The 27,341-nt window shown below is 55.5% G+C and overlaps 1 protein-coding gene across 4 annotated transcripts in view; it reads left to right on the forward strand.

Moving 5' to 3' along the window:
* SHISAL1 (shisa like 1) overlaps positions 1 to 27,341 on the forward strand; it is a 68,888-nt gene that overhangs the window by 15,014 nt on the left and 26,533 nt on the right. For all 4 annotated transcript variants that reach the window (XM_053584680.1, XM_053584681.1, XM_053584683.1 and 1 more), the window contains exons 2-4: positions 9,679 to 9,777; positions 13,095 to 13,308; positions 22,786 to 23,103. In XM_053584680.1, the coding sequence (XP_053440655.1) occupies positions 9,711 to 9,777; positions 13,095 to 13,308; positions 22,786 to 23,103 (599 nt within the window). In that variant the 5' untranslated portion in view covers positions 9,679 to 9,710. The remainder of the gene's footprint in view (positions 1 to 9,678; positions 9,778 to 13,094; positions 13,309 to 22,785; positions 23,104 to 27,341) is intronic.

Raw genomic sequence — 27,341 nt, forward strand, 5'->3', positions numbered from 1 at the left:
GACCCCTCAGTTTGAGTACTGGCTCTGCCACACTTGTGGGGCAGCCCAGAACAAGTTACTTAAACTTCTGTGCCTCAGTTTCCTCATCTATAAATTGGGGATAATCACAGAACCTCCTAATAGTGATGTTTAAATAAATACCCCCTCTTGTCCCTACCCCACCACCAGGCTGCATCGGGCACATCCTGGCTCCCACGGCCCCATGGTTACCCCGCGTGGCAGCGATCCCTCTGGGCTTCCATTGTCTGTCTAAGCTGTAGCTAGATAAGGTACACCAGGAGGTCTGGACTCACCCCGAAAGGGACAAACAAGGAGGTTAATCTCTGGCCTTGCTCAGGACGGGCAGGATTCCAGGGACAAGAGGGAGGGAGAGGCGAGCTGGCCTCCTGTACGGGTGGGTTTAAATGCCACCCAGAAGCCGTGATGCTTGCCAGACAGGAATGCCAGCCAACAGTACGGCAGAGGGACCACAGTGCACAAAGGCCTGGGGTGAGAGATGGCTGTGGGCTGGGCTGGGGGGTACCCAGGACCTGGGAGATGTGGCTTCCCAGGCCAGCTGGGCCCTTGGGCTGTGTCCACATGGACAGGGAAGTCACCGATGTGTTTCTGACAGTGGCAGATATGGGCACCTCCCCCACCCCGACAGAGAGGACCCTCTGCTGACACATGGGGATGGGCTAGGTTGGGCAGGACAGGGGCAGCAACACAAGTCAGCCCAGCTGGATCCAGTTGATGCCCCTGCTGCCGTGGGCCCTCAGCAGATCCTGCTGTTTCTGGGGCTCCTTCTCCCCAGTGTTCTCCACGCAGCTTACAGGACAGTGCCTGACACAGAGGAAGGGCTGGGGCAGTGGTGGCACTGACACCTACTCGCCTGACAGAGGCTGGGGCTCCAGAGGGAACTCACACGTGGCGAGCCAAGTGTCCACCAAGGTATGGCTCCTCGAGCCCTGTGGCCTGGGTCCTCATTATGAGATCTCCTGGGGAACAGGCGTAGCCTGCTCACCTATAACATGGGACCCTTGCTGGTGCTGTGATGACATGTAAGGTCATCAGACTCGAGCCTGGGCTGCAGTGGGGACTGCAGGACAGTTGCTGTCATGCTTAGCTTGGTGGTGGCAGCCCCAGGCCCGAGGGCCCAGGCAGGAGCTGGGCTCCAGCTGGGCCAACTCAGCTCCCAGTCCTAGTCCCACCCCAGAGAAACAGGCTGAATTTTTTCCTGCACGTGAGTAGGCTTTTTCCTATAGGAGGCTGGGTCTAGTTGCTCCCCTTTTACTGAAGTTTAGGGTTAGTGGTGACCAAGGGCAAGGATGGGCCCGCAGCCATAGGGGGATGGCAGCCAGGGTCCATGGAGGGTTCTGCCCCCAAGTCACAGGGCAGGTGAGGCACGTGCTGCAGAAGTTTCCAGGCACTCCTGGTGGTGGCATGCATTTGTTCCTTTGGGGTCAAACCCTGGCCGAGCCCAGCTGTGTGCCAGGTCAGGCTGGTGGCTGGGGGGCTGCTGGAGAAGCCAGGCAAGGCCGCCAGGTGACCCTCTGTCACAGAGGAATGTGAAAGGCTATGGTGAAGAGTTTGTGGCAGTGAGCAAAAGCAGGCTCTGAGCAGAGGGGCAGGAGCCTGCAGGAGTTCATGGGTGCTGGTACGACCTCCTGCCTTCTGTGTGACCTTGGGTAACTTACCAACCATCTTTGTGCTTCAGTGTCCTGGGGTCAAGAGGCCAACCTAGAGAGGGTGGTTGGGAAGAGAAGGCCGAATATTTAGAGTAGGGCCTGGCTTGTCCGTGAGGGCTATGGAAGGCCTTGGAGAGCGTGACATCAGGATGGCTTAGTCATGGTGTTGAGGGGATTTGCTTGGCTTCACAGGGACCGTCCAGCATCACTTCTGATATGAGATGAACTAGTGAATGAATGAATGAGTGAATGAACAAACAGCCCCTCCCAAATACCCTTCAAGGAGGGCTTGTCATCCCTATTTACAGAGGCAAAACTGAGGCTTAGGGCTTTGTCTTTTCTTTATCCCAGTGAAGAAAGGGTCCCAGGGCCTGGGCCTCTCACACCAAGAAAGGCCAGAAGAGAGGCCAGGGAGTTCAGGAGAAACCCAGGGCCACCCTCTGATGGGCGTTCTGTGTGCCTGGCTTTCCTCTTCCTGCTTTGACACTTTAAGTGATTCATTCTTCATGTGGTATTTTTATGTTTCTCCACTGGGGGATAAATGCCTCTGGGATTTCCAGGGGTTGTTTTATCTCCATGGTCCAACCAAATAATTCATGAGGACAGGCAGAGGCAGAGGGCCGTCAAGTCTCAGCCAAGCCTTCCCTTTAAGTAAGAAGAAAGCTGAGGCTGGGTGGAGGGAGCCGCTCACCCCTCAAGGGGCAGAGTGAAGCATCTGAGGCCTTCAGCAGGGCCAGGATTTCCAACTTCATCACTTTTAGCTGGGTGCCCTCGGCAAATCCCACCCTTCCCTGGGCCTCGATTTTTCTTTTCTGTAAAATGGGCCAGAAGTGGTACCTATCTCAAATATTCAAGAAAGTAACACAGACAGAGAATTTTATGGGCACAAAACTGGCCCGGGGCAGGGGCTCAAAAGGGGATTGTGCAAAGGAGAAGCAGCCCTCAGCACCAGCCCTGTTCAAGTGCTTTGATGCACCGCTTCACTAAGTCATCACAATGACCCTGTGATTTAGGGACTATTTTTAATCCCCATTCCAGGGCTGAGGAGACTAAGGCTCAGGTCACATGGGTTGTGGCTCCCAAAGGTAGAGCCATAACTTGGCCCAGACAGAGTAGCCCAGCCCCAGGCCTTGCTGCCCTTGGCACTGTCCAGACACGAGGTAGTGCACATGGTGTGCCAGGCGGAGTGGGGCGTGCCAGGCAGGAAGCCCCTGTTCCTGTAGGGGATGATTTCTGCACTCATTCAGCCAATGTGCAACATTTATAAAGTGCCTACTGTGTGCCAGGCCACATGCTACAAACAAAGTGGTCCCAGCAGGGCTGGATTCATGGGTATATCATCTGTGCAGGGCTGGGCTCCAACAAGGCTCAGTTCACAGCAGCCCTTACTGGGGCTCCAGGTACCTGCCCTCCCCCATCCTGTGGACTATGCTGCCTGGCACCCTGGCAGCAGGTGAATGGGTGGCCTCTCTGTCCTGTGTCTGACCTTCCCCAGGCACATGCTCCAGCCACCTCAGCAGCAGCATGGAGAGGAAGGATAACCTATTTCCCCCCGCTGCTCCCTCCTACAGCACAAGGGGGTCAGAAGGACATGTTTTGATCTTAACTTCACATAGGTGTGGAGCCTCGGGAAGTGTTTATTCCTGGACTTCACAGTTCAGAGGAAGATTTCATAACCTCTCAGTGGATGTTGTCCTGAAAACAAAAGTTCATGCACCCAGGATTAAGCCTGCACCGGCAACCGGGGAATTTGTGCAGGATAAATGTGGCTGGTGACACTGTATGTGCACGGGTGTGCTGCCTGGGGTGTGAGCACGCATTAGTCCATGTAAATGGGCACAGGAGTTTGAGTCCCTTCTTGGGGACCCTCATTCTCTGCATGAAGGGAGCCTGATGGTCCAGTCCAGGGCAGTGGTGAGAAGTGGGGGCATCACAGCTACTGGCTGATGTCCCCAGGACATGCCCACCCCCAGAAGGACTGTCAGTGAGGCCCCCGCGGGCCCTGCCCTTCCTCGATTACTGATTCCTACTAATGCTGCTACCACTAGTCTCCACGCCCAGGTTTCATTGCTGGTCCATGGTGTGACCTACTATGCATGGAGACTGTTCATGACTGCCTCCCCCAAGCTGCCAGCCTCATGGCCACGGCCCTTATCTGTTATCTGTGGCTGACTCCCATGTGCCCAGCATGGTGTGTGGCCCACAGCAGAAATGTGTTAGGTGCTGGTCGATGAGGAACCACTCTCTGGGTGGTGGAGTTGGGAGGGCAGGTAGCTGAGGCTGCTCCCTGGATGAGGGGGGCTCCAGCCAGGTCCCCAGGCAGGCCTGATTGGAAAAAGGGCCAGTCTGGGCCAAGGCCCGGGCTCCTGAGCTGCACCTCCAGCTGCCTAACGCTCAGCTCCCTCCCACATGGCAGTGGAGCAGGGCATGTGTGTGTGGGGCACAGGCAGATAGCCTTTGTTCTCAGCACCTGTAGCCTGAGGGCCTGACCCTTGGGCCATAGTCTGGGGCCCTCCCCTTTTCAAGTCCAGCAGGCATCAGGGCATGCTTCACCCACAAGGCCATGGGGAAATCCCACCTCCCCGTGCCCTGGTGGATCTGGACAGTCTGTGGCAAGCCTTGGGTGAGGGGAGGGGCATGGTTTTAGGAGCCCGCTGCAGAGAGTGAAGAAATCAGATAGGCAAAGCTGGCCTGATGGGTAGACGGCCCAGCCGAGTCTTGAGCCTGCAGCTGCAAAGAGGGGCAGAGTGGCCCCAGTGTGGAGGAACAGCACGTGCAAAGGAGAAGCAGCCCTCGGCACCAGCCCTGTTCAAGTGCTTTGATGCACCGCTTCACTAAGTCATCACAATGACCCTGTGATTTAGGGACTATTTTTAATCCCCATTCCAGGGCTGAGGAGACTAAGGCTCAGTGACTTACTCCAGGTCACATGGGGTGTGGCTCCCAAAGGTAGAGCCATAACTTGGCCCAGACAGAGTAGCCCAGCCCCAGGCCTTGCTGCCCTTGGCACTGTCCAGACACGAGGTAGTGCACATGGTGTGCCGGGCGGAGTGGGGCGTGCCAGGCAGGAAGCCCCTGCTCCTGTGGGGGTCTCCAGGCATCCGGCCCGCACCCCGCATGCTGGCCTCACCCTGCTGTCCCTCCCTCACCCCACGCTGCCAAGCCCATGTTGTTGTTCTCGGTGGGGTTTAATTCATCTTCCCTGGCTCTGTTTCTCTTCACATGCCCTCCTTCCTCCCCTTCCCCGGCCTCGCCAAATTCAGTGTTTAAAAATAATCTTTACATCTTGGAGCGGCAGTCCTTGGCTGACCTGGGGGATGGACTGCAGAGATGTGTGCCTGGCTCTGTGATTCTGGACCCAGTCAAACAGCAAGTGTTCGGGGAAGTCTCACTCTTCCAGAATGTTCTTCCAGTTATTAAAGTTTTATTGTTGGTCACGAGCTATCAGGCAGTTTAACACTTTTCGAAGAAATAAAACCCAGGAGGATGAACCTAATCTGTGGGAATGTGCTTTCTGGGGGGGCCATGGGATGCCCCGGAAACTTTGTCAGTGCAGGGAAGTGGAGCTTTGGAGCCTGGATTTGCCTCCTGTTTCAGCTGCTGAGTGGCTGGGTGACCTTGGGCTTGACATGTCACCTCTCTGAGTCTTGGTCTTCCCTTTCTGCCTTATAGGGCTGACGTGGGCGTCACCTAAGACAATACCGTAAAGTTCTAGAGTTGTGCCCGGCACTTGAGAAGAGCTCAGCTGGTGTCTGCCAGGCCAGATCAGCAGTGAGAGGGGCTGCGCAGGGCAGGGTTGACAAGAGCTGACTGCCTTTTAGCCACCATTCCCGGACGCTGCAGACCTCACCTGTGGGGCTCTTTGGTGGCGTATCTGGTAGCATGACATGGCCTCCCCAGAGCCTAGCAACCCTGAGTCAAGGTCCCCCTCTGCAGACTCCCCTAAGGGGCCCAAGGGACGGCTTTGGTGACTATCAGTGCTGTCGAACTCATGGAGGCCCAGCAAGGATCACAGCAGCTGCCAGTCTCTGAGGCCCAGGGAGGTTCCCAGCACAGCTCTCTGATCCAGCCTGGGGTGGGGAGGTCGGCCTCTCAGCTTTGCTGTCTCAGATCCTGGGAAGGATCTGAGATGGCACCCTCAAGCTTTTCACCCACATAACTTCAAACGCACCATAGGTTTTTCTTTCCACCGAGGATTTAGCCTTCAGTTCTGGCACCTGAGCTGCCTCAGGAGTCTGAGGTGTAAGGGCAGCCCCCACCCCTCACCCAGATGCTCCTCACCCTGGACCCTTGTCGGGTGAATAGGGATGTGGCTTTCACCCATTGGCTGGACCTGGGTGGGAGTGGGGGGCACAGTCGGGTCATGGACACTGAGCAGTGTATCACAGCACGTGCACCTGCTGCATGAGGGACCTGCACAGCCACAGCAAGGGGACCCTCACAGCAGGCCCAGAGACCCCTGGTATTTCAATCCCCCAGCGGGCCTGCCAGTGTGCTGCCGGGTGGGGGTTCCACGCAGTCCTGCAACTCCTCAGCCCACACCTTTGGGTCTCACAGCAGATCTCTGCAGACTGTGCTCACCTCTCCAGCTGTGCCCAGGGGTGGAGGGCCTTCCCAGGTGTAGACACCAGATGCAGGATGGACTGCAGATGGCAGTGAAGGACCCTTAGGGCCCAATAGAAGAGGTCACAGGGGTATATCTCAAAGGGGAGCCACTGGCCACCCTGAGGGCAGGGACTCACCTCCTCTGTGTCTCTAGAATCCATCCAGGGCCTGACTCCGTACATGGGTACTTAGAGAATAGGTGATTGAATAAATGAATTAACACACTAATGAAAGAAGAGATGAAATTACAGTAAGCCTGAAGAGAGAGGCAGACTTCATCCAGCTAACAGAATCAAGGCAGGCTTCCTGGAGGAGGTGGCACCGGGGCAGCTTCTAACGCAGTGTCAGATTCCCACTCCCAGGAATGAAGGGGACATCCCAGGGATAAGCCCAGCCCTCAACGTCAGCCAGTATACTCAGGGCTTTGCACAGAACAGGCACAGCAGCAGGGAGGCCAGGCGGGAGTCCTTACTTTCCCTGCAAGCCCACCAACTCTTAGAAGTAAGCCCTGGCCACAAAAGTGGGGCAGCTCCGCCCCACAGGCACCGGAAAGACCTGGAGCCTGGAGACCTGTCTCTACTCCCACTTCCCCATCTATAGAATGGGGCCTTGGGGAGTCCTCTCAGGGGACCCCTCACTCTCTGCCTTCTCAGGGCTGATCCTTAGATTTCCATGGAGAAAATCCTTCCCTAAGCACTTCTCAGATGCTTTAATCTCAGTTCATCCTCCTAGGAGGGCCCAGAGGGAGGCCAGGAGGCGGCTTGGGCTCAGAGCAATTAAGCAGCTTATAGCCATGGGGGACGAGTGGGGCAGCAGTGGGAGCAGAGAGGGCTGCGGGTGAGATAGGAGGGGTCCCTCCGCAGCGTGCTGAGGCCCCTCCACCAAGAGTAAGCATGAAATTAAAGCCCCAGTTCCATTGACATTTTATAATCATGGCATCTGTTTCTCTTGTTCCGGCAAAACAGACCTCAAAAGGACAGCACCCAGCACCTTACGTACTGCCACAATGCCTATGTCACAGAGGAAACTGAGGCCCTGGAGGCCAGGCCAGGGCCAGGCTATAAGCACCATGTCTCTATCTGGCCTGAGTCTTGCCGTCTCTTCGCTCTGAAATTTCCAACCTGAGTGGCTGGAGTGGTTTCCCCTTCTGCCTGCCCAGTGGCCCTAGCTCTGCCCCCACTAAGGCAGGATTCAAAGCTGCCTTGGGGTCCAAGCTGGTGTCTTCTCTGCTCTCTCTGGCAGCCAAGAGCAGGTGCCCATGTATGTCAGGGCAGTCAGAGGGGCTCACTTCTTTGGGCTGCGTGTGGTCCTTCCCCATGTCCTCAGAGCCGTCTCCTCCTGCAGCAGATCTCTGCAGCCTTGTGTTCATTTCTCCCACTGGCCCCTGGGGTGGAGGGCCTCCCCAGGTATGGACAGTGGAGCAGATGGTGGGGAGGGGGCAGCTCAGCCAGACCAGAGGGGCCCCAGCATCTCCCCCACCTCCAGGCACGGGGTCCCACCATCCTCAGATCCTGCCCTAGGTGCACAGGTGAGCATCCCACCTGCACATCCCACCCCTTCCTTGGAGCAGTCCACAGTTGCCTTGGCATAAAGAATCACAAACCGGTGGTGTAAACTACTGAAATTTACAGCCTCACAGTTTGGAAGCCAGAAGTCCAAGGCCAGGGTGTACACATAGCTGGTTCCTACTGGGGCTGGGAGGGAGGATCTGCTGCAGGCCTGTCCTATCTTCAGTGGCCTGCAGGCCATCTTCGGTGTTCCTTGGCATATATACACGTCACCCTAATCTCTGCCCCCACCTGCATATGATGTGCCCCTGTACTTGTGTGTCTGTGCCCAAATTTCTCCTTTTTATAAGGACACAGTCACATGGGATAGTGCCCCCCCATTCCAGTGACCTGATCTTAACTAATTATCTCTGCAATGACCCTATTTCCAAACAAGGTCATATTCTGAGCTACTGGGAGTTAGGACTTCAACCTATAAATGGGTTGGAGGTTACAATTCATGGGAGGGCCACACAGTTTATACAGCGGACACTTAGGCCTCCTCCCCAAGCTTCCATTTCCTCTCCCCTGCTACCAGCTTCCTCGCTGTTCCACCTCAGGGAGCACCTGCTTCCCCTTTGGTCTGCGACACCTTTATCCCGAGAGCCACAGGACTCTCTTCTCTCCTGCCTCACTCAAGTCCTGCTCAAACATCACATTCCCCGACCTCCTGGGCTAAAGCAGCTCCCACATCACCATTCTCGGCGCCCCTGGCTCACCTGCTTTATTTCCCCTCAACGCACTTTTTTAAAAACTGTATTGTGGGAACCCGAAGCATAACATTGAACCACCCGCTTTAACCTCCCTCAGGAACGCGGTTCAGACACTCACACTGGCAGCGGACGGCAATCCCACCGTCGCCACCATCCACCTCCAAATGGTTTCATCTTCCCAAACTGAAACAGTCCCGGTTGAGCACCATCCCACAGGGCCCCTCCTCGCAGCCCCAGCACCCACTGTTCTTCGTGCCCTTGCTCTGAACCTAACTACCGCAGGGGTCTCTGTGCATGGAGTCTCACGGGGTTTGTCTTTGTGTGTCTGCCTTGGTTCGGTGGCACAATGTCCTGTAGGTTGCAGCAGGTCTCAGCAGGGTGTAGCCAGTGTCAGAATCTCCTTGTTGTTTAAGGCAGAAGAACATTCCATTGTGTGTGTACACTGCGTCTGGTTTATCCATTCATCCATCCGCGGGCTCTTGGGTTACTCCCCTCTTTTGGCTAATGTGAATGAGGCTGCTGCTGTGAATGGGGGTGTACACGTGTCTGGTGGAGTTTCTGCTTCAGTTCTTCAGGGCGTGTACTCAGAGGCCAGCAGCATTTTACATATTCATTGTTTGTGTACCGCCGGCCTTCCTCGCTAGGACGCAGCAGCAAGCAGGAGGCAGGCAGTTTCTATTTTGTTCATTGCTACATCCCTCATGCCTGGAAAAGTGCCCAGCACAGTGCATACATGTAGAGGGGTTGATGGAAGTCGCCACTAGTGACAAAAGTGGGGAGACCTGAGTTCTGGGAGTCCTCACTGGGCATCCTCACTCCCTGACCTGGGCATCCTCACTCCTGTGGTTCCAGGCATCTGTCCACCAGCATCTGCCCGCAGGTCACTTCCACCACCTGAGCCATCCATCCTCCTTTGATTAAGTCCCATTTTTGCTGTGAAAAGAAAAGGAGGTGACAGTTGGCTGGTAGGGGAAATTCATTTGCTCCAGAAAGGAAATTGGGTGGCAGCATCTCCATCATCTGAGTCCGGTCGCTGCTCCCAGCAAACTGGCTTCTCTGTTGCCGCCTGCCAGGCCCCCACTGGGCAGCCAGGCTGGTGTCAGGCGAGACAGCCCCACCCAGCCTCTCCTGGATCTCGTTAAACAGGCAGCTCCGGACGGATCGATGCAAGCCAAACGATGACCAGTTGTGGCCAGCAGTCCCTGAATGTGCTCACCGTCCTCTTCTCGTTGCTGTTTTCTGCAGGTAAAACCTCCATGGATGTTTAGTGGAGAGGGGGCAGCCAGGGCTGGGGATGAGTGGGCCCTCCCTGGGGTTGGTGCTGGCCCATCTGGGGTTCTGGGGGCCAACAGGGGCCTGCCTTGAGTCCCCCACCCCACTGGTTTCCCTGGTGCTGAGCTGGTTTGGGATGAGGACCCACTGTGCACCACAGTCCTGTGAGCTTGCCGTGGGGGTTCAGCTGGCTGCTGGAGGCTCTGGGACAAGCCCTGACACCCAATCTCTACTTCACCCCTGTAAGTTGAAGTTAGGCAGTGTGTGGTCATCCCAGTTTATAGATGAGGAAACTGAGGCTGGAATGGGGACTGACCTGTCTGAATGACTTCAGCTAGTGGAGCCTGGCCAGGCAAGAGGACAATGCTGGGCTCAACCTGGGGGCACCAGAACGACCTCCAGGGCTGTCCCTGTGATCCTAGCTAGGGTTACACAGGTTATGGAGATAAGCACAAGCCAAGTCCTTTGTTCCTCCAAACTAGGATAACTGACTGGAGAAGTCCCCTGGCCCCCAGTAATCTCAGACGGCCAGGGTAGCCCAGACCAGGGTCTGTTCTGAGCAAGGGGTTCTTCCTGTCTCCATCTCTCCCGCCGCCCCGTGTCTCTGTCTTTCTTTCTCTGTTTCTGTCTCATCTGTCTTTGTTTCCCTCTCTCTCTGTCTCTTAGCCTGTCTCCCTGTCTCTGCCTCCACCTCTTTCTTTGTCCCCCCTCTGTCCATTTGTCTCTCTGTCTTGGCTCATGCCCCCATGCTCTGGCAGAGCTGTGGACCTTGGTCTGGTGGGTTTTGTCCCTTTGCAGGGGGTACAGCTCAGAGGGAGGCTGTGAGAGGTTTGGGGATGCTGGGAAGGACTCCCAGAACAGCAGAGCCAAAACCAAGCCCAGGCCAGGCGTCTGGGGACCACCGTTCACCCAACTGTGTCTCTTTGCTTCAGGAGCTTCCCGTGCATTGGCCCACTGGATCCTCACTCCTCAATTTACAAAAGAGGAGCTTGACACCCAGAGAAGAAGAGCATTCTGCTCAGGATCACACAGTCAGGGCAGAGCTGGCCATTAAAGGAAGGCCATCTAGAACCAGGAGTCCTACTGGGCTCTGCACGCAGGGTGCATTTGTGACTCAAGGCTCAGGGACCCAAGAGCATTGCCCACCCCTGTGTGTCCCTTCCCTGCTTGGGCTGGTTTTCCCAGTGGCCCAGAACCCACTGGCCTCCTACTGGGCATCCATCCGCCTGAGGGTCACATTGTGCCGAGACTGGAAGCAGAAGGAGCCACCCCTACTCCCCACGTCTGCTCATGCCCTCTGTGCTCTGCTGGTTACAGAGGCCTCCTTGTTGTTGCCAAATGACAAAAGCCAGTGACACTGACTGTCCAATAGGGGCTGAGAGGGGGTGCTGGGTGCTGGGCAGGGCCCTTCTACCTCCCTGTCCCTCACTGGGCCTCTCCTCGCCACCCTCCAACCCCCCGGCCCCCCACGTATCAGGATCCTCCCAAGATCTCGAAGCCCAGCTCAAAGGCCACCTCTTCCATGCTGTCTCCCCACTCTGTGCCCTCCCCATGTCCTAGAGCGGTCTCTTGGGCTAATCTCAGGCCTGAGCCTGACTCTTTGACTAGCATCACAGGTGTACCTGGTCCCTCCGCAGCTGCCTACAGGCTGAATGTGAGTGGACACAGGCAGGGCTCCCCATGGTCCTGGGCAGAGGCCTGGCCTGTGGCTGGAATTGCCTGCCTGCCTCTCTCCTCCAGCACCTCCTCCCTCTAGGCCTTTGGGTCTCAGATCCCTGGAGGACTTGTAGGACAGATTGTGGGGCACACCCCAGATCTTCTGATTTAGAAGGTCTGCTGAGGAGCCCTGGAATCCACATTTCTGACAAAACCCTGGGGGTGCGTGGTGTGGAGGAGGGAAGGTGCCAACACAGCAGGTCAGTGACTGTGCTCTGAGAACTGCCACTCCTGAGTTCAGTTTTCTCCTCTGCACACAGGAGCCAGCAGAGTGGTGCAGAGGCTTCTGCCCAGCTGTACTTAACTTCTGTGTCCCCCTCAGGGAGTCTCCTATCTCCTAAGGATGAGGATGAGGAGGAGGCCTGGGGGGGCTCCCCTGACTCCCAGAAAGCTGGGGCCTTCCTCCTGCACTGGTCATGCTCATCCCCAGGGAAGCAGGTGCTGTCCTTTGAGGAAGGGGCATAGAATTTCACCCGGCCACCCAGGCAGCCTCAGCACCCTGACTCGTGAGGGTTACTACCCACCTGCCAGCCCAGCCCAGTTGGACTTCCCTGCGGCAGGCTGCGGGCGGCTGCGTGGGCCGCAGTCTAATAACCTCCTGGCAGACGCAGAGCTTTGAACTAGCTGGAGGAGCCACCACAAACCAGCGCCTTTATGGTTGGAGAAATGTATTCAGCCAGTGAAGCCCCCTTTCAGCGATACAAATTAGATACAACGATCCCTTTATGAAGATACTAATTAAGCCTGAGACAGTGGGCCCAGGTTTTTTCCATTGTTATATTTGTTCAGGCTCTCGCGCCTATTTGTCACCACAGGCGGCATGGGGGCTGCATAGGAGCCTCCCTTTGTGAGCAGGGGCTGAAAGGGGCCCAAGCAAGGCAGCTCTACCACTGCGAGCCAGGGTGGCCCAGGCAGGCCCTGGGGGACCTTAGGGTCTAGGGCACAAGTTCAGTAGAGACCAAGGGACTCAGGGGCTACTGCTTTTGACACAAGAGGGATCTAATAGGGTTCTTGCAGCCTGGACCTGTCCATGGGCCCACTCCAGCCCACCCAGGAGCAAAGGTCACTAGAGCTAGCAGCAGAGGTGTAGGGAGGGCCTGGACTTTGAAGCCAGGCAGGCCCGGGGTCCGTTCCTGCTCCACCACCACTTATCAACTCAGGCAAATTCCCTTAGGTACCTGAGCCTCAGTTGCCCAAACCTGACTGCTGGGGTGGCCATGTAGATTAAGTGAGATGGGTCTGGGAGATGCATAGTCGGTTGGTTTCCTAATTGAGCACCTGCTGCATACCAGGCTGTGGAAGGGGCTCCATGTGAGCTTGAGCTGCAGCCCTACACTCAAAGAGCCCCCATCTGGGGGACACAGGGAGTGTAACCAGGGCTGGAAGCCCCGGGGTGACAGGAGCCTGGAGGAGTCCCCGGGAAAGGTGAGGCTCACAGTGGGTCTCAGAGACTTCCTGGCGATGGAAGGGGTCTGCAGGAGCCTGGCACAGGCTGACTGGTCTGCACGCTGTGGCACCCGGGGTGGTGAGGGCCCCCCGTCCCCTGCTGAGCCCCAGGTGACTCTGTTTTCCAGTCTTGTCCGCACATTTCCGGGTCTGTGAACCATACACGGACCACAAAGGCCGCTACCACTTTGGCTTCCACTGCCCCCGGCTCTCGGACAACAAAACCTTCATCCTCTGTTGTCACCACAACAACACGGTCTTCAAGTACTGCTGCAACGAGACGGAGTTCCAGGCGGTGATGCAGGCCAACCTGACGGCCAGCTCCGAGGGCTACGTGCACAAGTGAGTGTCACACGGGGCCACCCCGACATGGCCAGAGCAATACGCCTCCCCAAACACCCGCCCAGTGGGGAAGCTGTTGGGCAACCGCTGCCAAGTGTGGGTGACCTGGAAGGAGTCTCAGAAAGTCTCCGGGAGACCAGGGCTTCTGGCCCGTTCTGACTTCTGGGCATTAGTTTTCCCATCTGAGAAATGGGCACATGAGACCCACCTTTGAGGGCTCCTGCAGAGTTAAGCAAGGTTGAGTATGTGGAGGGCTCTGAGGCACAGAAGACACTTGGGGCTGGGATCCACTGAGTCAGAGTTCCTTCATTCATTCATTACTCGTTCAACAAATACTAGTTAACACTGTTGACCAAGAGATTAATCCCCCTCAGTTCTTGTCCTGAGGGTGATTAAAACACATTGAGAGCAGGGTCCCCTGATGGAGGGGCCCTGTGCTGTGCAGAAAGAGGAGGAGCTTGCTGGCAGGAAAGTGACAGGAATGTTAAAGGCAGGGAGGATGGAAGCAGCCTGCATTTCCTGCGTCACGGCTGAAGCTCACTGCTTTTCCCACATTTGGGAGCCATTTGTATTTCTTTTGCTGTGAGCTCGCTGTTTATATCTTTTGCCTTTTTTCTATTGAATTTTTGGTCCTTATTTATTTATAGAAATTCTTTATATATGAAGGAAGTAGGGAGTGTCTTTGACTTCATGATATTCTCCTCATGCTTAATTATTATGTCATCACGTTTTATCTATATTTTTTCTTATATGGTTTTTGGGTTTTATGTCATACTGAGAAAGGCTTTTTCTACTCTGAGGTCATGAAAAATTCCCCCATATTTTCTTCTTCTTCTTTTATGTCTTAATTTTTTTCAGCTCCAGATCTTTGATCTATTAGAAATTTATTTTGATGCAAGTTTCAAGGTAGGAATCCAACCTAGTTTTTAATTATTTTTTCTAAGTGGGCAGCCAGTTGTCTAGCTCCATTCATTGAATTGGCAATCTTTCCTCTGTTATTGTGAAATGCATACTTATCATATACCATCATGTGCTAAATTTGAGTATTGTGGTAGATTGTGGTGAGTTGGTGGCTTTCACCGATCGGTTAGTTTAACTACTGTATTAACTACTGTGACTTTTCATGTTTTAGTGTCTCGTCTATTCCCCCTGGCTCTTTTGTTATATGAACTTTAGAATTAACTTTTGCAGTTTCCCTACTACCCCACCCCCCAAAATCCAGTTAGTGTTTTTTACCTCTGATTGTATTGAATTCACAGATTAATCTAAGAATTGACTTTTCATGATATTGAATATTCTTATCCAAATGTCATTCCACTTGTTCAACATTTTTTGGTAGCACTTTATAGTTTTCTTTATAGTGTGCATATCTTTCACATTTATTTCTAGTTATTTCTTTTCATGTTGCTTCATAAATAAGGCCTTCCACCGTATCCTCTGAGTATGGTTAAGAAGAGAAAAGCTGGGGAATTTCACATATAAATTTATATTCAGCCACCTTACTGAAACTTCTTACCTTTATAATATTTTTTTAATTGCTTCTCTTAGGCTTCCAGTTATTCCATTTGCAAAACAATGATAATGTTATCTCCTACTTTCTGATTTTTGTGCTTCATTTTGGTTTCTGGTCTAATCGTGCTGGCTAGTCACTCTCGGGTGGTCTTTAGAATTGTCAAACTTCTTACCTTCTCCCTGATTTTAATGGGAATACTTCAAATGTTTTCCCAATAAGTAAGAGGCTGACTCTTGGGGCAGATGAATTTTTTAACATAAGGAAAAATCTGCCTGAAAGGGATGTTCGTGGAGTGACCATTGAAGGGGTTAATGGCAGCCGCAAAAGGCAGTGGGGCAGAGGTCTGAGCCTCGACTTCTGTCTCGTGCTGAGGCCCCAGGGGTCTACCACCATGCTGCCCTCCCTTGGGGGATGTCACATCTTCCCTCTGGCTGGGCAGGAGTGCAAACTCCTTGACTATCATCCAATCTCCCCTTCCCCCAGGCCAGCTCCCAGCCTTCCTTCCTCAAATGCATGGGTGCTTCCCCCGAATATCTTGCCATCTGCTCAGGCCTTGGAATAATTCTGTGTGTGAAGTTGTTTAGCAAGGCCTGCCCATCACATTAGGGCTGGAATCAGGCCTGGAATTTGACCCAAACCTTCCATAAGACCAAGAACTGATTGCCTGAGGGGGGCGGGTGGTGCCAGAGCTGGGGTTAGGACCCTGGTGTGTTGCAGGTGCCGGCTGAAAGCCAGACCAAGGCTTGGCAAAACGATCAGGTTTCTACAAGGTCTGGCAACTGGTGTCTGGGATCCTCATTTGGAGCCCACAGGTTTCTATAATCTGCACATTTACACAGGATTTCACACGGAAGACTCCACTGTGTCAGCGCCGGGGGTCCTGGTTGTGGCTGGGGAGTTGCCGGGCTCCAGAGTAGAGGCCTTCCGCTGGGGGAACGGGAAGGTTGAAGAATGAAATTTTAACTTACATTTTTTCTTCTTTAGCCCTAAAAAGCACACGTGTGGCACGCAGTGTAGGGGAGGCCTGTGCTGTATTCTGTCCTTATGCCACTGAGGTCACCTGGCAGTGGAGCCGTGGCCCATCCTGCGTGAGGAAGACAGGACACAGAGTGGCCAAGTGACTTGCCCAATGAAAGCAGCCAGACAGTGGGGGGCCGGGAGCCTCCCCATATAGTTTGGACGTTGCCTTCATAATTCTGGAGCTTCTCCTCACAGAGGGAAATCCTGGTGGGGAGAGGCCCCAGAGCAGGGATGGCCACCCAGCACGCTGACCTTTGGGACTGGATCATTCCCTGTGCTCAGCAGTGTCCCTGGGCTCCACTCCCTAGATGCCAGGAGCACCTCCTCCCCACTACCCCGGGACTGCGGGCAATGTCTCCTGACATTACTGAACATGGGGGCACAGTTGCCTCTAAGAACTGCTGTCCTGGGGGGATTCCCTCCCTTGTCATTCTCTAGAGATCTTCTCGCCACCTCCCTTTCCGCAGGTGGGGGTAGGGAGGCGGTACCCACCAGGGAGGACTCAGCTTTCATCCCCGCCTCCATCCTGGGCCTTTCAGGTGATAGGTGCTCCTCAGCCTGTGGAGGGAAGGGTGGTGCCTGGTTCTCAGCCACCAGTGTTTAGGAAGGTGGGAGCCCAAGGCCTGGAGAAAAGAGCAGTCTAGGCAGAGCTGACTGCAGCCAAGCAGGAAGTACAAGGGGGACCAGGGGACAGAGGACTGGGACGGGGGAGGTGCGTGGCCTTTCCCTGGTGAGGTGTTGTAGGCCCTGGAGGCTTCAAGCTGAGTTGTGCTGCACAGAAGGTGCAGGGGAGAGGCCTAAGAGGACTTAGGATGCCCCCAGAAGCCATGGGGGTGTTAAGGGTAGCCCAGAGCTCAGATTAGGGGCATGAAAGCCCCCTGCCCCTGGGACCTTGGCGTGAGGGTTGAAGCTAGAGCAGAGCCCAGTGTCCAGGTGGGGCTAGTGGCAGGGAGGGGGTAACTCGAGGATGAGCCTCAGGGATCGGGGGCAAGGCTGACATCCCAGGTCACCAGATTGGTAGGACGGAGCCTCTGTGCGTGAGGGGACCCAGGTAGAGTCCACCTCTGTGGCTATTCCGGCACAGGGGCTGAAGTCACCTGTCCCGAGCCACATGGGTGATGATAACGAAGGTTGAGTCTGAGGGGTGCTAGTTCTGTCCCCTGGATGCATCCAGAAAGCCTGGCTCAGCCAGGAGGCCGGTCGTCCAGTGTCTCAGGTAGGTTAGTGCCTGTTGGCGGCCTGTCTAGGTGGACCAGGCCAGCCGTAGCCCCTGAGGGGCTTCATGCTGACTCCCGGAGCTCCCACTCCCCCAGCCCCACCCTCCCACTGGTGAGTCACCCAGGAGGCGGGGCTGGTGACAGGGGAAGGAGCACGCTCTGATGACTGACTTACTTGTGTTTCTCTGCAGGAATAGACGGTTTGTTTCTGCTCTGGCCGCCTGGCAGGACGGCAGGCAGAGTGAGGAAGCAGTCTCGCCAGGCCCCCTGCCACGGAGAGCTGCCCGCTTCCAGGCAGGCGGGCACTGGGAGGATGCAGAGGCAGGGCTGGGGCAGAGGGCCCTAGGCATAGAGGAGAAGTGTACCGCACACTTCCCATGCAGGGCCCCACTGGACACCAGGGACAGTAATACAGACCCGGGTCCCTGAGCCATCAGTGAAAGCCTCTGTCTTTCCAGGTGGGATGGTGGTCAGTTCTCCCTGGGGACAGGGAAAGTTTCTCTGGAGGGGGTGTGGGAGAGCCTTAATGTGTGGGCAATCCTGCACCAGGCAGGTGGGCTGCAGGGGTGGGGTGAGGGGAGGGAAGGCCTCAGCGTGTGGAGCACATAAGTCATCCCTCCCTTTTTTGTGCATGAAACCTCTGTCCCCAAAGGCCTACCTTTTCCCCTAGGCCATGAGAAGGGAAGCAATGAACATTTACAAGGACTTGCTCTAATACAAGGGGACAGATCATGCTAACTCCTTCCATCCCTTGCAGAGTTGTTATCTATGAAGAAGTCCCATTCACCAGGGCTGAAGAGAGGGCAAAAACTTGCCTGTGGCCACACAGCACACAAGGAATACAGTCATTGTGGGCTAAATTATGCTGGGGTAATGAGCACCCCTAAGTTCCCAGGCTAAAGGCCTACTTTTTGCTCATGCTCCATGTCCCTCTTGGCCACTGAGGCTCTGCACATGGAGCATTCTGTGACTAGTCAGGGAAGCAGTCCCTGCACCAGGCAGGCTTTCCCCCAGCAGAGAGGAAAGAGCAGTGGTACACACCCTGGGCTGGTCTAAGCTTCTGCTTGGACGTGGCCAAAGCACATCCCTTGTCCAAGCTTATTACCGTGGTTGGGGACTGACCCTGTTGGGAAAGCCTCCAGGGAGGGACAGTGAGTGTTTTGATAGTGATAGACGTGGCTTCACTAGATTTATTCTGGGCCCAAAGGCTGTGTGCCACCACGGTACAGCACTGTGCTGTGTGACCTTGGGCAAGGCACCTTGCCTCTCTGTGTCTAGACCTATTAAGCACTCTTGCTGTGCCTTCATCCCATGAGCCAGGATTTACTAGGTCCCTTCTCTCCAGGCCCTCACATGCTCTCATTAAGCCTCACAGTCACACCACGGAGTGAGAAGTGTATTTATCTCCATTACACAGATGGGGAAACTGAAGCTCAGTTTCCTAAGATCACCGAAAGAGAACTTTGCAGAGCCAGGATTTGAATTCACAAAGCCCTGACTGCCTGAGCTGACACCTTAGTCACTATGGTCATCTACCTTGTCACACTGGCCCGAGGCCACTCCTGTGAGGGGGCACAACGCTGCCAGTTTTTAGAAGAGGTTGGCAGAAAGGGACATCTGCCATCTCCCAGCCAAGCCTGATCAGGCCAGGCCCCCACAGCCGGTGTCTCTTTCTGACATGATGGCCTCAGAGACTCTCCTCCTGAACCCGCAAATGCGTCTGCCTAGTGGGGTGGTGACGGGGACTTCCATCTGCTCAGCCCTGACTGCAGCCGCCCTTCCCGCTGAGATAGCTGCGGCTGCTCCCGGGAAGATGTTCAGTGAGATTCCTCCATCAGAGGTTTTGTTTATTGCTTGGGATGCACCAAAAGAATTTGAATCAGTAAATATCCCAAAATATGGTGAAAAATTGCTGTCTTTAGCTTTGGCTGACTCCTCATCTTGCCCCATAAAATGGCCTCTATTTTTTATCTTTTGCCATTTACAAAACACTTATACACACAATACATCCTTGCATCTGGATGGAGTTAGTTTCCAAGTCACATATTTTTAATTAAATTTCAAAATTAAAAAAAAAAAACAAAAAACCCAAACCCTGAATCCTCCCAGCTGGCTGAGCGAGGGGCGGATAGGCCATGGGAGGCAGGAGAGAGGCCTCAAGACGGCACCCAGGGCCCGCTTCTCGGCCTGCTGCCTCCAGGCTGGCCCCCTTGCAGAGAGGGAAATGGCACAGGTGCCCAGCCCCCATGTCCTTCGAGCAGGCCCCCCCCTTCCCTGGCCAGCTGAGAGGGCTGCAGGATGGGGCCGTGTGCTTTGGCTACAGAGCAAGCCCAGCGGTATGCAGGCACGCAGTGACAAAACCCACGCTGATAAGGCATGATGCTCAGAGGCGGGAGCATTGAGACTGTGCTCCATTACTGGTAGAGGGTGAGCCAGGACCAGTGGGCAGGCCAGGAAGATGCAGCCCAGTGGACCTCTGTCCTAGACCCAACCTCAGAACTTCCCCAAGACCCAGCACACTCTGAGGTCAGATGGTCCGTATCCCAGCACTGCCACTTACCGCCTATGTGGTCTTTGGCAAGTGACTTTGCCTGTGGGGGCCTCATTTCTCATGGGTAGGGTGGGAATACTAACTCCTAATTCATGGCACAGTTGCCAGGGGCACTGGCGTGATGTCATTGCTGGTATTTCTGTTAACTCTTGGTGAATACACATAAAGAATACGAAAACTAGGCTTGGTGCCCCTAGCTCCGTGGTTAGGGCACAGCCACATACACCGGGGCTGCGTGGGTTCAAACCCAGCCTGGGCCTGCTAAACAATAATGACAACTACAACAAAAATTAGCCAGGTACTGTGGCACCTGTAGTCCCAGCTTCTTGGGAGGCTGAGGCAAGAGAATCACTTAAGCCTAAGAGTTTGAGGTTGCTGTGAGCTGTGGTGCCACAGCACTCTCTGAGGTTGACATAGTGAGACTCTGTCTCAAGAAAGAAAAAAAATACAAAAACTGGTGAAGAAGGCGGTAAGATCAGAGCTGCTGATGTCACCGCTTGTCAGTAGCATTCAGGGCATCAGCTAAAGTGGTATCATTAGCTGCAGGGGCTGGACCCCAGCCCTGCCCTTAAGGGAAGGTTGTTGGATCTCACAGGCAGAGCAGCAAAGATAACAGTGTGTTCGGGGGGACATCTGCTGGCTGCAGGAGCCCAAGGGAGGGGTTCAACTGACACAGGACACTGAGGAAGGCTTCTTGGAGGAGGTGACAGCTGAGCTAAGACATGGCAGCAGGGCCAGCTGGGTGCATGGGAGGGAGGGAGTGAGTTCCAGGCAGTGGAGCAGGATGGACAAAGGCCCCCAGGCAGGAGTGCCCTCAGGCTGGAGGCAGCCTGGCTACCCCACAACCTGGGTGGCACCTGGCCAAGGCAGGGTTGTGCAGGGGTTAGGAACCCCCACTCTGGAGGTTGACTGGCTGTTCAAATCCTGGTTCTGCAGCTGAGTGGCTGTGGGATCTTAGACAGTGTCTTAATTCCTCTGAGCCTCAGTTTTCCAACTGTAAAACAGGGATGGTGATGATAACGCTGTTTCCTTCTGTGATTGAAGCGAGCGTCAAGTGGGCTAAGGCAGAAAGCAGACAGGGGGCCGAGTGTCCACTGCTGCCTCCAGTACTGTTATTTCTGGGTCCCAGTGGTTTGTTGCCCAGTCTGTGGCCAACCCACCACCCCCAGCTGGTGTCCAGAATGCCCTTTTGCTGGACAGCATCCTCAGCCCAAAGCTGCTGTCATGGGAACCTCTGGGGAAGAGCCTGGCTTAGCACAGCTTTGTGGGTGCTACAGGAGGGAGGATACTAGGGGAAGCCAGAGCTAGGCCTGCCTTCTGGTCTGTGTGGACATCCACCCCTGACCATGCCCCAGCATGCTGGGTCAGGCCCTGGCCCCAGACAAAATTAACCTCTCCTTTAGAAAGGCAGTCTGGGGCCTGGCTATCAGCCACTCACACCTTAGTGTAAGCAGGCCCATCAGACTGTGGCAGGCTTCCTGGGGGTGGTGGTGGGAAGTGGATCCCCAAGAGGCAGCTACTAAGCCCTGAGCACCTGTCCCATGGCTGCCTCATGCTAAGTGCTCAGGACATGGGGAGGGCTCCCAATCCCCACCCTCTATCCAGGAATACCCCAGATGCCCAACCTAAGTCTTCAGGCCAAAAACTCAGCCAAGCAGGGGAGGGAAGGATTTCCAGATTGAGAGTGGAATCAGGCTCAGCCCTGGTAGGGTTGGAGGAGTCTGACAAGGGCAGCCCCGTCCTGCAGAGGCCACAGCTAGAGCCAGGGCTGAACCGAGCCTGCAGGTTGAGACTGGGAAAAGCCTTGTGGTCATCTCCTCCAGGCCCAGAGATGGGCAGGAGCTCTCCTAGACCACATAGCATGTCGGGCAAAGGAGGATGCAGAAGCAGGTCTCCTGGCTGCAGGCTGGCTCCTGCCTTGGGCTTCATAGAGGGTCTCAGGGGACCTGCTATACCCGGAGAGGCTCGGCCCAGGCAAGAGGTGGGGTGGGTTCCCCCCACCGAAGGATGTGAGGCAGCCTCGTGCACGGGAGGGACACTGGCTCTGCTCTTCAGCGCTGGTTAATGCTCTTCCTCCACACCTGCAGTGCGCCCACCTGCACAGATGCCCCCAGCAGGAAGCAGAGGGAAGTGGCATTTGAGTGATTAATAAAGTGGGGCCTTTGAACAGCCACAGTCCCTGCCAAGCACCATTCAGAGCGCAGGGGCCCCACCTGCAGTGGCAGGCCCAGGACACAGTCCCCCCCCACCCCAGAACACAGTGGGGGAGGCTCAGACCCAGGCCTGGGGTTGGGGATGGGGTGGGAGGCAGACATGGTCCCAGGTGGTGGTGGCTGGGCTTGAGGGGACCCTAGGGCTGTGCGCAGAGGAGGGGTTTGACCTGGCTGTATAAGCAGGGCAGGGTGTCTGGGCAGCTTTCTGGGGAAAGTAGCCTCTGGCAGGGAAAAGAAAGGGCTGCCCAGGCAGAAGGCATTACCTGTGCAAAGGCCTGGGGCAGAGTTGGCTCTTCCGTGAAGAGTCATCCTGACACAGGGATCCGGGCTTTGGAACACTACTGGGAGCATTTGCAGCTGAGAACTCTCCAGTGACTTTTGTCACTTCTGCTTGGGGAGCATGGAGCTGCCCTCAGTGGGGACATGCTAGGGGGATGAATGAGAGAAATGATGTCAGGGGGTCATGCTCGGTGAAGGTGACCCCAGAGGGGGAAGGATGGAGTGAAGTGGGTGTGCAGGATGGAAGGAGCTTGCAAAGACTAGAGTGACAACATCCCAGGTGGCAGAAACAACCCAAGCAGAGGCCTGGAGGATGGGCCAGCAGGGGACACCCCTGGCAGACAGGGGCAGGTCAAAGTAGACCAACGTGTTGGGGAAGGAGCAGGTGAGGGTAGACACTGCCATCTTGGGAGCCTCAAATGCCAGTTCAGAATTCTTTTAAGTGCCCAAAAGTGTGGGACCCACAGGGATCCCAGCCTAAGGATACTCAAGTGGGATTCCAGGGAAGGAGGGACATGGGGTAAGTAGAAGAGGGGAGCCAGGCCCCTGCCCTGCAGAGGGACCCAGGGCCTCTCCTCTGCAGACCCCAGGATAGCCCCAGGTTGCACCATGTCCTGTAATCAACCTGCTGATTAACTCTGGCCAGAGCTGGGTAGTTATCAGTCTCTCTCTGTCTTTCCCCAGCAATTACACCGCACTGTTGGGAGTGTGGATCTATGGCTTTTTCGTGTTGATGCTCCTGGTTCTGGATCTTTTGTATTACTCGGCAATGAACTACGACATTTGCAAGGTGTACCTGACACGGTGGGGTATCCACGGACGATGGATGAAGCAGGACCCTCGGCAGTGGGGGAACCCTGCTCGGGGCCCTCGGCCGGGGCAGCCGGCCCCACAGCCGCAGCCTCCTCCAGCCCCGCTGCCGCAAGCCCCTCAGGCCTTGCACACACTGCGGGGAGACACCCACAGCACACCGCTGATGACCTTCCAGAGTTCGTCTGCCTGGTGAGTGGCTGCCCAGGGAGGCCCAGACCGATTGGGTCATTGTCTTTGGCAATCTCATAAAATACCCGATCGTGATCATTATCGATGCTGGTCACCTGATTATTTGCTCATTCTATTGTTCGCCAAAGGTATCTGAAGCTGCTGTGGTAGCTTGCAACATGTGTGTGGACAGGAAAGTGAAAATGAGAGGCGTGAACAGCTTACAAGTGAAGCTTAGAGCCTCGTGTGAGAGTTATTGCCACTGAACATTAAGTGGAGTTTTGAGTTCCCTAGTTGCCAAGGCAAAAGGGGAAATTGGATAGCTTTCTAAGTTTCCATAGTCTGGTCAAAGGAAGAAAATCACTCTGGGCTGGGGAGAATTTTTCAGCATGAGGTTATAAAATAAGCATATTACTTGGCTCCTTACATGTACATATCTTGAGTCACATAAGGGCACCTAAGGTGACTTAGGGAAGCTGTTCAGTGATAGTTCAGAGGAAGGGAAGGAAGCTGGCCAGAGAGGCAGGGCCTCAGGGAGTTGGCCTTGGTGGGGTGGCTCTCCAGCACAGCCCTGTTACCCTGCCCAATGGCATATTCAGATCTGGCTTATCTCCTGCCGTGTCTACCCTGCTCCAGTGTGGTAGGGGCATGACCTAACCCCAGGCAGCTCTGGGCAGGCAGTGTCCATTGTTGGAGGGTGAGAGGAGGGGTCTGTGCCTTATAAAGCAGGAAGCCACATGAGGCTGGCCAGCCTCGAGGACAGAAGGCAGACTGAGTGTAGATTCCCAAGTCAGGGGGTTGAGAGTGAGTGGGGTTCAGACACTGTGGGGGCTGAGCTGCAACCACGGGCACGTGGTGCTCAAGGCATGTAATCCCAGCACATCATGGTGCTGAGTCCAGGGTGCAGGATCATCCTAGAGCCCTCCTGGTGGTAGGGCACACAGTGACCTCTGGGTTCCACATGACCTGGGTTCGAGTCTCAGCTCTGCCAGTTACCAGCACCCTGACCTGGGACACATAACTTCACCCTTCTGAACCTTCTACCCCCTGTGGAGGAGTCAAGGGTGAGGATGGGCCCTCCCCTGGGCTTGGTCTGAGGATTCGATTAAACATCCGGCACATAGTAGGTGCTCAGTTAACCCTTGCTGCTTCTCAGACAAGTCAGTGATCATTTAAATAGCTAACAAGTAGTGACCTTAAATAATTAACAAGATACATGTAAATCTGCTTGTGTTTATTGATCAAATAACTGATCCATCTATTATGCAGGAGACAAAGGCACAGCCCTGTTCAGCTCAGTTTGACAAATCCTGGCTGAGCAGGTCCTTTGACAGGGGCCCTTTTCTGGGTTCCTGGTGATGCGAGGTGACAAGCCCTTGTGGAGTGGGGAGGTGGGCCACAAACCCACAGGGACCAGCAAATAATGAAACATCTGATGGTTCTACCCCGAGGTGGGGTGTTCTGGAATGTGGCTCTCTTGCAGCAGACACACCAGGGTGGGGGATTTGTCCCACTGCAGATCCAGAGCCTTCTGCCCAAGGATCTCTGAGGGAGATGCCTGTAGGCACCTCAGTCTGAGAAGCACTGGGAAATGTCCCTAAGAGTGGCAAGGTTATTTGAAAGCTGGGAAGGTGCCGTTTTGTGTGCACGTGCGTTTGGGATAGCTCACATCTCCTGGTACATGTGGGGAGAGGATGAGGCCTGTTTGCCTGTCCTGAGGGACCCCAGGCCACCCCTTTTTCTGAGTCATTGTGCCCGCTTCCCACCCTCTCCAGCCTCATCCTGCCCACCCCCACAGCTCCACACTGCTCGTCACCAATAAGCACACATTGTGTGTCTGCTGGGTGCCGAGCGCTGCACTGTGCCATTGGGATGCAGAGTTCAAGGGTGTCAGCTGCGGTGCAGGAAAGAGCTTGTCAGCCTGTTGGGGTTGTGCAGAGCCTAAGCAAGGACTGAGGTCCCAGCCCCTGAGAGATGTTCCCTGCGGGAGCTCAGAAGTCCCCTCTTCCGTTCCAGATTCTCCTGAGTGCAGGCAAAGGTGTTCCCATAACCTTATGAGCATGTACTCAAAAATGTCATCTGAAGCCTGATGGAGGTGACACAGAGCAGGAGACACTAGCCCGTTGGCTGGATGGAGGTGACACAGAGCAGGAGACACTAGCCCGTTGGCTGGGATGGAGGTGACACAGAGCAGGAGACACTAGCCCGTTGGCTGGGATGGAGGTGACAGAGCAGGAGACACTAGCCCGCTGGCTGGGATGGAGGTGACACAGAGCAGGAGACACTAGCCCGTTAGCTGGGATGGAGGTGACACAGAGCAGGAGACACTAGCCCGTTGGCTGGGATGGAGGTGACAGAGCAGGAGACACTAGCCCGTTGGCTGGGATGGAGGTGACACAGAGCAAGAGACACTAGCCCGTTGGCTGGGATGGAGGTGACACAGAGCAGGAGACACTAGCCCGTTGGCTGGGATGGAGGTGACACAGAGCAGGAGACACTAGCCCGTTGGCTGGGATGGAGGTGACACAGAGCAGGAGATACTAGCCCGTTGGCTGGGATGGAGGTGACACAGAACAGGAGACACTAGCCCGTTGGCTGGGATGGAGGTGACAGAGCAGGAGACACTAGCCTGCTGGCTGGGATGGAGGTGACACAGAGCAGGAGACACTAGCCCGTTGGCTGGGATGGAGGTGACACAGAACAGGAGACACTAGCCCGTTGGCTGGGATGGAGGTGACACAGAGCAGGAGACAGTAGCCCGCTGGCTGGGATGGAGGTGACAGAGCAGGAGACACTAGCCCGCTGGCTGGGATGGAGGTGACACAGAGCAGGAGACACTAGCCCGTTGGCTGGGATGGAGGTGACAGAGCAGGAGACACTAGCCCATTGGCTGGGATGGAGGTGACAGAGCAGGAGACACTAGCCCGTTGGTTCCTGGGCACCGTTCTGGTCCCATTTTGTTCTTCAACATGCAGTGACTTTGGGTGAGGGGTTTCTGGAGGGCTTCTGTTTTCCCAATTGAAGAAGAGGGGATTTGATTTGGAAAGCTGGGTAGACCCTTTCTGCCGCTCCAGGGCCCTGCAAGGGGGAAATTGGGGCACCCGGTGACATAGGACATCCCCAGTTATAGGCAGGGACAGTGACCCCTGCTGTCTGGGCGTCTGACTGTAACCCGCGTGGCCCAACCTCTGTGTGGTGTCAACAGAGCACCACTTGGGAGCGGAACAGTCACTACCAGGGCATCCCGGTCTCGCTCAGTCACGCTGGGGAGTGTCCAAGCCAGGTGCAGGGGGCCAGGGAGGTCCACTAATGCTCACCAGACAGCTGGAAAGGCTCCGCTTCCCCTCACGTCCCTCGGGGGCCTCTGCTGACTGCAGCTGCTCCCCCAGTGCCTTTCTCTCTCCCCTGTTCTGCTTTCAGCTCTTCTGAGCCCAGCCTGGGGCCCCTCCTGTTCTCACCTCCCCCGCTCCAGCCCCTGGAGGCCCCTCCTTGAGAGGGCTGGGAGGAAGAGCTACAGACACACCCTCACCACCTTTGCTCCTGGACTCCCCGTGTTAGACTCAGCCACTCCTGGGAAGGCGTGCTGGGAGCCGAGGCAGAGACCAGTACAGAGGAGACCGAGGCAGGGGCCAAGCACCAACAGGACAGGACGGGCAGGGGCACAACAGCAGGAGGGAGATGCAGAGAGACCCCAGGATGCTCCCGCCTCCCGCTGCTGCATAGGCACCCTGGGCTGCTCTGTGGCAGGAGCAGAGGAGGGAACTTGGTGACAGCTGGGACCAGCACAGCCTCCCTCATCAGAAACCCTGGGCAGCACCGAGGCCACCTCTTACGGGCAAAATTTAAGGCGCTGGTGGCAGTGGTGCGTCCCTGCATGGTCTCTTGTTGAAAGAGATAGGCACCCCATTAATCTTCATCACCAGAAATGTGATTTCCCTGCCCGCTGGTCCGGCAAAGCGGGGCACCTGGAATCACATCTCCACGTGGTGGCGGCACCCCTCCTGCCGGGCAGTCTCACCTTAACTGAGTTACAGCCACTGGGCATCAGGAGGGGTGCGATGGGGAGGAAGCACAGCTGCCTTCCTGTAATTTCCTGGGGAAGCTGGGCGTTTGCTCCAGTTAGTGGGTAATGAACTCAGACTGTGGGGTTTCCTGCTCAGAGCCGCCCCCTCCCACTGCCCCCACCCATCTCCTCTGGTGCACCCCAGGCTCCCCCGGCTCATTTCCTTCCAAAAGTAGTCAGGACGGCAGCTGGGGTG

Source organism: Nycticebus coucang, chromosome 3 (assembly GCF_027406575.1).
Source record: "Nycticebus coucang isolate mNycCou1 chromosome 3, mNycCou1.pri, whole genome shotgun sequence".
In the NCBI taxonomy this organism is placed as follows: Eukaryota; Metazoa; Chordata; class Mammalia; order Primates; family Lorisidae; genus Nycticebus; species Nycticebus coucang.